The following is an 11,447-nucleotide window of genomic DNA, read 5'->3' as shown; positions in this document are numbered from 1 at the left end:
ATAAATAATTTTATGAAGTTAAAATTTAGTTTGATTCCATTATGTATTTTACTGAACATGAGTATTTACAATGCAAATCCAAATTATTGTAATTTACTGGCAAATACTTATCTTGTCTTTTCACTTTATTAAGATCAGATTCTGCATGTAAAATTACAATAATAAGGTGACTTGACTTGCACTTGACTTAACCTACTACAAGACTTGACTTGACTTGACTTGACATAGCCTGTGACTTGACTTGACTTGACTTGACATAGCCTGTGACTTGACTTGACTTGACTTGACATAGCCTGTGACTTGACTTGACTTGACTTGCCCCCCCCAAAAATACTTGGGACTTACTTGAGACTTGACGGTTAAGACTTGAGACTTACTTGAGACTTGCACATGTGTGACTTGGTCCCATCTCTGATTATTATTATTGATAAAGAAAGGCGTTTGTAATTAGTCTCAATTCAGTTGGTTTAAAGATCGCAATATGGCACAATAATGTCATTCAAGTTGTAAAAACTACAACACATCTGGCAAAAAAAGCATCTTTATGTAAAGAGAAGTCATTATCAGAGAAAGAGCGTGACATCACGGCGGTTTGATCGGGGTACGTTAGATGAGCGCGTCCTGATGCGGCTCGTCGCGTGCCTCTATTGTTCGCGTTTATTCGAACAATAACAGGGCAAACTCCCATAAAGCCAATCAAATGACGCGTCACCATAGAGACTTCACACCACAGACATACCATAGAGACTTCACACCACAGACATACCACTCATCTATTATACATAATAATGCTTCCACGCGTTGTGTCACGTGACAAACATCTGAAAAGAACTGCTCGCATGTGAATAACAGTAGTAAACGTATCAGTAAAGGAATAAACAAAAAGTTATAATAACTAAATTAATAAGATGTTTAAATACTTATTAAATTCTATTTTAACATGTATGTTTTTATACTGTTGGCATGCATGATATTTTCATTATTTTCATTTTCTTCACAATTTTCTATTACTGTAATAAGTGACACTCAAACACACAAATAGGTTAGGTATAATTGATCTACATTTAAATGTATGTATACCACTTAAATGTACATAGCATTTACTTTACTTGCATTTTAAATTATTATTTTTGTTTTTTTATTAGAGTGAGTCGATAATTGTGTGTATTGGAAAATATGATTCATCGTCATGAAATTAATGTGACAGTTAAATGATAAATAGGGTCCATTTTAGTGTTAAATGTGAACCGGATTGTTTTTTTTATATTCATCAGAGAGTGCTGCGTCGATTAATTACAAATTGTAATTGGTTACTGTTTTCAAATTACATGACAACAATTGTAGTTCTTAAAATAATAAATTACATAAATTTGAAGGTAATATAATCAGACTATTTTTTATTACTTTTGACCTAACAATATTACAATATCACTAATATTGTACCATATTCATATGTAAAAAAATACAAAGAGTAAGAAAATAAATCCATTCTTTATCAAAAACATTAGGTGCATTAAATATCACATTGCATCAGGGTTTCCCAGATGGGGGTTTGAGAGATTAATGAAAATCTATTAAATAATTAAATCATAAAAATGGAAAATTAAAATAAATAGTTAAAAAAAAATCTAAATAAAATGCTTACTAAAGTCATGTGACCATTAAACGACATCAGAGAACCGTGTTATTATTATTATTGACTTATTAACTTTAACTCTCAGGGGGTTTCAATTAAATATTTTTGGACAAAGAGGTTCAGCTGACAAAAAAAAGTTGTGAATCTCTGCATTCCCTCTAAAGAGCTTCTGAATGTAAGCATAAGCAGTCTTTTATAGAAAGGAGAAATATATTAGACAGGGAGAATCAATGAATTATGAATAATTTACTCCCACTTTAAGAATAACGTGTAATCAATAGAAAAGCAACTGTTGTCTGATCATGAGTATTTTAAAAAGTAACATAATCTACAAGTACTTAATTTTTAGAGTCCGATTACTGAATCCATATAACATCCAGATTTATGTAAAACCAAATAGAATCTATTTTAATAGGTGAAGCTGGTTCTTAACCATCCAAATTACATAGACTTTTGGAAACGTAACTTTCTAGTGACAGCTTACTATTGCATCTATGGGTGGCCTCCATAGTATTCGTAAATCTGCTTTATTCAAAGAATATGAGCAATGGCTGCTGCAACAGGCTAATGCGGAGGAGGACTTGATATGGCCTGAGCCGCGTGTGTCCACTAGATGTCAGTGAAGACCAGAGGACGTGCGTGTTGGCGTCGGGACCGTGAGGTTTGGAGTTCAGTGCCAGGAGCTTCCCCTGAGACTGCTGAGAGAAACAGTCCAGACTCCAGACCAAAGAAGCCAAACATCCTCAGCCTGTAAAGCCCATCGCCTGGCCAGCTGGCACACTGCCTTCTCTAGGGCTGCTGTTCCCACAGGGAGAGAGAGAGCAAACGTGTGTGTGCGAGACACTCAAAAGTGTACATGTGGGTTCTGACACGACACCTGAGGCACTTGTTCACATGTTGCTCAACACTAGTCAATAACTGTTACGTTAACAAACTAGGGGGGGGGGGGGGGGGGGGGTGTTGTACGCCTTGTTATCCGAAGGTAAATCTCACCCCTGAAGCATTGCAAATACAATAGGGAAGGAGTGATATATAACACTTTTTGTGTGTGTGTGTGTGTTGTTGACTTGAGAGAAACTGCATGAGAATGTGTGAGAACAATATTAAGACCAGCTGCCAAACTGCACATTTTTAGGAACAGCTACATGGGGGAAAATCATTAGTTTGAGGTTATTAGCAGATCCTGCAATATCTGAGGCATTCTGAAGTCATGTCTTTTATTTTTATTTTTTTAATTAAATGTTGTTGTTTTTTTTTTTTTTTTCAATTATAATCCGGTGATGAATGTTAATAAAGTCCACCAGGCAGGCGAATTATGCAATGTTGGACATGTTAGAGTCTCCTAAGCATGTTCAAGCCTGTTAACCAGATCTGTGTTGGGAATCAGTTTTTCTATGCACCTTACAGTCATAACAATCCCTCTTTTCTTTCGCACAGGGTGTGTAAGCGTGTGACAGCGCCACCAGGTGTACGAGAATGAGCCTGGGAAGACAACCAAGAGGTGAGCATCCAAGGGATACACACTTCTCACTGTATGTAGTTAAGTCAATATGAAAATAAATAGGTATCTTAAATAAATCTGTATCGTATATTGGTTTAGAGTGATGCTGAAAATTCAGCTTTGATTAAAGGAATAAATTACATTTTAAAATATATGAAAATAGGAATCGGCTATTTTAAATTGTAATGATATTTACAATTTTACTGTTATTATTACTGTTTTTTTTACAGCATTTAAATAAATGCAGCCTTGAAAGAGACTGTTTCTTTTTTAAACAGCAGTGAAATTACACTGTATATTATAATGTTGTGATGCCTAAGCTCACTTGTGTATGTAAAATGATTCATTTTAGTTTTTAGATGTTTTTAAAATTTATTTAAGAAATACTCCACTTTTTTGGGAAGTAGGCTCATTTTACTACTCCCCCAGTTGGGTTTTACCGTTTTTGAATGTATTCAGCCGATTTTTTTGATATTTATAAGAATATCAGTAACCAGACAGTTTCTGGTCTCATTGACTTCCATAGTATATTTTTTTCCTACTATGGAAGTCAATGAGACCAGAAACTGTCTGGTTACTGATATTCTTCTAAATATCAGAAAATCGGCTGAATGGATTAGAAAACGGTAAAACCCAACTGTTTAACTCTGGGGAGTGGTAAAATGAGCCTATTTCCAAAAAAAGTGGAGTATCCCTTTAAGACACAATTATATAGAATATTAATACTGCCCATGGTTGTTGGCTATAACATGAAAATCATTATTGCTTATATAAGTATATACAGTAGGTACTATAAGTATTATATAATATATTTTCTGTGCATCCCGCAAATTTAAATGGACCCTTTTTGCTTTCTTAATATATGTTCCTTTGTCTTATGTGAACAATTCTTTGGCGCAAGTAATTTCAAATGAGAAAATGTTTCATTTAAATAACAATTTGTTCCATCTCTGAAACTTTCCTCTTCGGCTGACATCAAACCCTCGTATTTTTCATCCGCTCATCGAATCCAGTCCGATCAATTACCAACTGCCTAGCAACCATGCTGAACACCCTAGCAACGACCTTAGGAAAGGCTTACGCCTGTGACACACCAAGCCGACGTCAAAGAACTAGCGGCGACGAATGCAGACTGCTTTTCAGCGTTTCGGACTGTCCGCTAGCTTGTGTGTTCTGTGCCTTAGTGAAAGTAAATAATATCTGTCTATATCAGAAGGTATCGGTTGTCTATTTTAGAACCTAAACCTAAACTAGCACCCCAGATAAACAAAGCAGAGCTTGCTTACCATTTTCAATATTAATCATGCCGATCACTTTCTTCATTCCAGTCGGCTCATGTTATGAAAATATTTGCTTGCTTTCATCACTTTCGCTTTAATTCTCATGCACTGACTCCTTTCCTAAACTGAACAGCCAATCAGAGTTCTCGCTCTCACCGACGGCCCAAGGCTGAATTCGAACTGTGCAGAACACACCGAAAAAACGAAACCCACCGATGCCTTGCTGTGTCCTGGCCTTTACTGGGAAAATCAGGTCAACTTCAACATCATACCGGCGAGTTTTGCACATACAAAAAAAGTGATAATCTAATGGATAAAGAGCTGGCAGTGTAGTTCACTCCACAAGTGGAAGTCATAGATGATATTGACTTCTGTAAGTAAATATCAGTCTCCTTCAATAACATTCTCACTTTTCAAACTTCCCATTGACTAGCTGCATAGTCTACATTCCTTATTGTCCTTCCGGCCCACTTTCCTCCCATGCGTGTATGTGTGTGTGTGTGTGTGTTACGTTAATGCCTGTAAAAGAATGAGGTTAGGGTGGAGTAGAGACAAACGCCAGAGGATATCATGTGTTTGTGATATGCGTGCGTCACACCAATCACGGAAGCTTTACTTATGGGAAAAGACTATCCTATGTAATGTTTAAGACAACCCATGAAGTATTGCGGGCAAATAGGATGATCTCCGTGCAGGACTGTGTGTGTGTGTGTGTGTGCGCGTAGTAGAGTGCTAAGAGTGGACGGAGAAAAGCCCTTTGCACTACTTTCCCAGGCTGTCGGTCAGGAAGGTTGGGTTTTTTACACCGTGACCACCGTGTTGCCCTTTCCGGGGGAAATCCGAGACAAACACGAAGAAGGGGGGCCGGTCGGGGGGGGGACAGGAAAACCGACCCTGGGAAGAAGGAGAGGCAAGGAGAAGAAAGGTGTTGGCCACACAGCATGAGAGAGAGGCTTTCAGGGCTTCTTAAAGGACCATATACCTCCCCTCTGTTACCCCATTGTCACCGGCCGCTCCTGTCCCGCTCCCCCTTCTTCCTCAAAACTGGCTCATCTTCTCACAGTTTTGTGGCCTGAAATCACTGCCCCAAAACACAAAGCCCCAACACCTCTCACACAACAATAGACTCCTCCTTTCTCTCCCTGTTACGCGTATTAAATGTTAATTTTCTGACCCTTTTTTGCTCAATTCAAATGCGGTGTGAAGTATCCACATGTAACAATAGCTGACTGGGAAAAAGGAGTCAAGGAGTGCATTACAAAGGAAGTAAAATAGTAAAGCCTGTATCCTGGATTTAAGGGGAAAAAGTTAGGAAAGTCTTACGGTGGTGGGAAAAGTGCATTAAAACAATCTTAAAATATTAAAAAAACAAAATTCTGTTAACTTTCTCATTATGAATGATTTCATGATTTGGTATTCGCATTCTTTTGTCTTTCATTTTATGGGACTTCTTAAAACTCTTCCTTCCAACCACCTGTCACATAGACACCGCTTTTCACAATCCAGTCAGGTCAAAAATTACTGGTCAAAAAGTTTGAAATCTGTCATTTTGCAGAAATGAAGTTGCGATTATGGCCACGGTTTAGAACACACTTTAGTAAAGTCAGTTGGCGCTGTGGTGCCCATATGGGAAAAACGTGTTCGAGTCCAGCCTGCAACATTGCCACTTTTTATTAAACAGCTAGAGCAGAGAGTGACAGGGGAAGTACAAAACAAGGGTGGAGTGAAAACAGGCATGCAATGAAAAGCGCATGAGTGTGACCCGGTGTCATGTGTTTGGGCCCAGGTGTTGACCCGGCGGCCCTGCAGGAGCACCTCTGGAGCCTGTGGAACAGGAAAGAGCAGGAGGAGGTAAGGCTCAGATGTAATTACACTCGAGCAGAGCGGGAGAGGTGAGATGCCGGCGATAAAATCACTTGAGAGAAGGATTCCCCAAAATTCCTCCATTTCTCCTCACAGTATTTGGAGATACTCCATTACTTCTCAATATAACTATAGTATGTGATACAGATATTGCTCCGGCCCTTATGAGCATAATGTAGACTTCCGATGAAAGGATCAAAGTTGTAACCGCAGTGAATTAAAAGGAGGATTTGGGTCATATAAGTCATTATTAATTAATTTGCATTAATGTTATAACCATCATTACAAAAGAAAATCCTTTTAACTCGTCTCTCTAGACTAGTAATTTTCTGTAGTAATCCACATTATATCACAAATGATTTTGATAGTGTTTACCTTGTAATGAACATTTTCTTGTGTAGTATTCCGATTATATTATATCATCACATTTTTATCACCAAAATTCATGATTCACATTCATTCTGTTTACTTCCTTTCCCCCTTTTTTGTGTAAGAAACTCATTCATTTCCAGTGCTTTACTCAATGCTGTATTTAATTTGGTTCAGAATTCAATTAGTTTGGGCTCACTGTTAAATATTTTTATATTATAATAATAACAACACAAGTGTAACCAGTTTACCTGTTTAGATTTGTATTTTGGTTAAGAAACAAATTCAGAATACGCAATATTAAGTAATACATGTTATTAAAGTGATTTCAATAGATTATTAATATACTTAATCCCTATTTTTATTGTATTATTATTTTTTTATTATATATATATATATATATATATATATATAATATTTTTACATTCATTTGACATAATTTATTATTAATTTATTTAATCCAGAACTTTTATTTTGGGTTGATTTAATTTTTATATTTGATTTGAATGTTTAACATTTGATTTGATTTTATATTTAATTTAAACATTTGATTTTTAAATTATTCATTATTATTGTTATTCTCCTTTGGCCAACCGGTATGTAAAGCTCCCCTTTTCCTCCCTCAGCTGCGGCAGTTTTTAGCGTGCAGTTTCTCGCAGATGCAGGAGCCCATGTCTGGTCTGCTGGACCTCCTGGAGGGCTGCGTTTCCGTCCAAAAGGGCAAGACCACCTCTCCGAACCAGTTGATCCTCTCAGAGTTTATGCGCTGGAGGACCAGTAATCCCCAGGCCAGTCTGAACGTCCTGAGGGAGGAAGAGCGACTGCGCGTCCAGCAGCAAGCGCTGAGTCTCCTCACAGACTCTCATCCCGGGCTCATGGACCCCCTGCTGGAGCTGTACCAGCTGAGCTCGCTGAAGAAACCTCTGCTGTTGGAGCACGTGTACCTGCTGCAGGACCTCCGCTGCTTCAAAGAGGTGTGAGGGGGACTCCTTCACAACACCAGCATATGGGACAGGGACGAAAGAAAAACAAAGGGTTTCTAGGGGTCGAAACGGTTTTGGAAAAACATAGTTTTGTGGTGTATTTAATTATGGGCAAAATATAATTATGATTTTGGGAGTGCAATGTGGCCTGGATGATTTCAAAATTTCAAATTTGTTTTGGTCAAAATTGTGACGTTTTGAAGCGATCAGCATTGTATGATCAGAATTTGAGCTTCTTGGGTCGCATTCATATTTATATTTCATATTTCGTGTGAATTTTAAATAATTGTGGAAACTAAAAATGATCTTATTTGCTGTCATTAAATGGGGGGGATCAAAAAATGAAATTATATTTTGTTCATTTTTTACAGTCATTTAATAGTAATTTTATTTCGGGTCGATTAAATAAACAATAAAAAATAATTTTAAAAAGTCTACAATTTTGACTTTCTCCACCAAAAGATAATGTCAATAGAAAACTGTTCAATACTTTTTAAAATGAATATATACAGTATTTAAACAAGCATTATAAATGTTGTATAGAATCAACCTATTTGATTACCAATAATCTAAGATGTTTTTTATTTGACAATACCAATATAATGAGCAGCATAAGCCGCTGTATTGACAGGAAATCTTGTATTTTCTAACAGGCGTTGGTGTTCAGTGTCAAAGTGGAGCTCCAGAAGGATCTGGACATGGAGAAGGTCAGTTCAGCCAGATTGATGAGTATAGCTGGATGTTTCCTCTATCTTGTGTGCACTGTTGCTGTGTGTGCCGGCAGATGTGTGTGCCGGTCATCCTCCTGGACAAGCTTTCTCTGGCAGAGCTGTATGTGCGGGATCACCCTGAGCTGCAGCGGCGGCTGCTCGCACTGCTGGACTCCTGGTGTGACCCTGGCTTCAGCATGCAGGCTCTCCTCAGGTGAGCAGTCGGCACAGGGGCCCACATGCTGCATATTACTGAAAGGGGGAACAATGTACTTACCTTATTGTGCATGATGTCTCATAACAGAATTAGGAATTTATGAGAAAAAATTACTTGATTGCCATGTAAATATTGTCACAAAACAAAAAATCCTCATTTAGGCTTAATGCAAAAAAATATTTGGGGGTCATATATAACCTGGACATTTCTTCATGACATTCACCTGAAATATCAACATTGAAAGATTTATAATAATAATATTTATGACTTTTTGTTATTATCAGTAGTATTATTAATATAATATATTATCTATTTTAATAATATTCAGTAAATGTATCCATCTTTTTTTACACTGTTTACTTGTCCGGTTTTACTTGTGAAAAATGATGTATTAGTCTATTTATTATTAGTCTATTCTATCATTTTATAATACTCATTTATCAATCATTTATCATTCATTCATTTTTTTCATACTGTATGTTTTAGTGTCTAAATGCCGATTTTTACGAAAATGCTGATTTTTACATCTGCAATATTGGGTACAAATAAAAATGCCTATTATTATTATTATTAACAATAATAATGATTATGATGATTATATATTTATAATAATTGCCAATTCTCTCTTTTTTTGTAATTCTCATTTATCCATAATTTTTCCACAATTAATTCATCTTGTAAAGTTCAGATGCCTGATTTCACTTGTACAAAATTATGTAAAATGAATAAATATGTTTTAATTTATTACTATGTATTAGTAATTATTTTTATATTAACAGTAATATTTTCTTTCATTTTATAATACTCATTTATCCATCACTATTAATTCATTCCATCTTTTTATGTTTAGATGCCCAATTTCACTTGTACTAAATGGTAAAATGAATAAATATTAAATTAATTTTTTACATTTATTACTAATATATATTAGTCATTATTATTACTATTATTATTAAATGAATAATAATTGTTTAGTTTGTTCTGTCATATTATAATGCTCATTTATCATTTATCATTCATCCTTCTTTTGATGCCTGATTTTTACTTCTGTGAAATTAATTAAAAAGTCATTCATTATAATAATGATGGCGTGGATGATAAAGTCTATCTAGGCAGAGTTTGCTGAGTGATTGTGACGTGTTGTGTGTTTTCAGTCAGTACCCATTCCTGGTTCTGTCTAAGCATCAAACGGACCAGATTCAGCCCAAGCTGCTCAGTAAGCACGTCTTCAGACTCATGGAAAAGTTCTGTATTGACCCAGGTGTGTGTGTGAGTCTGTTGGACACTCTCATCATCTTTATCAATGCGTGTGTATTTAATGTTTATGCGTTTGTTTCTACAGGTCTGTGCTCTAATTCTGTCTACAAGAGAAAGCTGGACTCACTGAGGTTTCTCATGTACAAAACCTTTGTTGAGGTGAGAGAGTCATTTTCACTGCATCACATCAGTCAAAAACATATAAGGGCATCAAGTGTCAAGGTCCTAGAACTCTACTTTTTGTATTTATGTTGGATTCATATGGTTTTGAAAAACCGTTTCCAAGGAAAGTTTCTGTTCAGTGACTCTATATATGTCCGCTGGTGTAATCATCAAGTAAGAAAATATTTCTTTGACCCTTTTGATAAATGAACACTTTGAATAAAAGTGTACATCTTTATCATTATTTTCATCAGTGTTTATTAATATAATTTTTAAGGCAAGCAGTATTTCTTATTACAAATAAATGTCAACAAAAACACAATGATTTTTATGAGTCGCACAGCATGACAACCTGAACTAACCTTGTCTGGTCTTAAATCAAATCATCTTGTGAAAATATATTTTTTAATATAGAGGCCCTGACTATAGATATCATGTCCTGTTTTATGGTTTTTGTGGCGCTGCTACACATGATGTTGATTTAGCATACAGGTTTTTCAAAAATCAACAATATATTATATAATATTATTAAATTATATAGCCTAAATTAATGTAAAATATAAAAGAATAGTATTATAATATGAATATAATTTTAATGTTAATTTAAGTAAAATGTTTATTAAAGATAATTTATATAATTTATCATATAAAATTGTGTGTGTGTATTTGTATGTATATATATATATATATATATATATATATATATATATATATATATATATATATATATATAATGTGTTAATATTTAATATAAATTTTTCTTATAATTTTTTATAATATAAAAAACATTAATTTATTAATAATTAGTAAAGCAGTTTTGTTAAGATATAAATTCCTTTTTTTGATTTTCTCATCTTAAAAGAGGTATCATTTTATATGTAATAATGAGTTGCATTTTTTTTTTTGTTATTTTTTAATAAATTAGTATTAGTCACGTAATCATATGTAATGTTTTCTAACCAATCAAATCCTAATTAAAAAGGTGATGTCTTGCCCTTCATTTACCTCTGAATATTTTGTGCACTCAGAAATCTATCACGTTACGGAAGCTAAATGTGAATACTTTATGTGATGTATTGCAGTGATGTGTCTGCTTCATTGTATTTGACAGAAAGGTATGTCTGAAGAGAACTGGAGAGACCATGTTCAGGTAATACTTATTCTGGTTTGATTCAGAACTTCAACATTTTAACTGAGCTTTAAACATTTTAACTGTGTGTGTGTGTGTGTGTGATCTCAGGCCATGATTGAAGGTAATCTAGAGCTCCAGGTTCAGTTGGTGCAGCTGTTGGTTAAACACTGTAGCCTCCAGACTGCGGCCCAGTGGGCTGCACATTACAGCGTACCCAGAAACAGGCTTCCAATAGGAGTCTGGGACAAAATTCAGAGCCTTTCCCCCAAGGAGCTGTAAGTATTACACACACACAGAGATCTAAAAAAAATAACTATACTCGTGATGACCTCCCGTC

General features: G+C 35.4%; 1 protein-coding gene across 3 annotated transcripts in view; it reads left to right on the top strand.

Annotated features, from left to right (window-relative positions):
- The window catches only part of exd3 (exonuclease 3'-5' domain containing 3), a 43,689-nt gene that overhangs the window by 2,717 nt on the left and 29,525 nt on the right, over nt 1–11,447 (top strand). For 2 of the 3 annotated variants that reach the window (XM_039677765.2, XM_089126513.1), the window contains exons 2-10: nt 3,074–3,137; nt 6,204–6,268; nt 7,276–7,623; nt 8,286–8,339; nt 8,417–8,556; nt 9,714–9,820; nt 9,902–9,975; nt 11,090–11,128; nt 11,219–11,385. In XM_039677765.2, coding sequence (XP_039533699.2) covers nt 3,113–3,137; nt 6,204–6,268; nt 7,276–7,623; nt 8,286–8,339; nt 8,417–8,556; nt 9,714–9,820; nt 9,902–9,975; nt 11,090–11,128; nt 11,219–11,385 — 1,019 coding nt within the window. In that variant the 5' untranslated portion in view covers nt 3,074–3,112. Of the gene's footprint in view, nt 1–2,159; nt 2,495–3,073; nt 3,138–6,203; nt 6,269–7,275; nt 7,624–8,285; nt 8,340–8,416; nt 8,557–9,713; nt 9,821–9,901; nt 9,976–11,089; nt 11,129–11,218; nt 11,386–11,447 lie in introns of those variants that run through there. The other variant, XM_089126514.1, reaches the window with a different exon arrangement.

Source organism: Pimephales promelas, chromosome 23, assembly GCF_988280905.1.
Source record: "Pimephales promelas chromosome 23, fPimPro1.hap1.1, whole genome shotgun sequence".
NCBI lineage: Eukaryota > Metazoa > Chordata > Actinopteri > Cypriniformes > Leuciscidae > Pimephales > Pimephales promelas.
The sequence above is the reverse complement of the archived record's forward strand: the minus strand, read 5'-3'. Positions and strand labels throughout refer to the sequence as shown.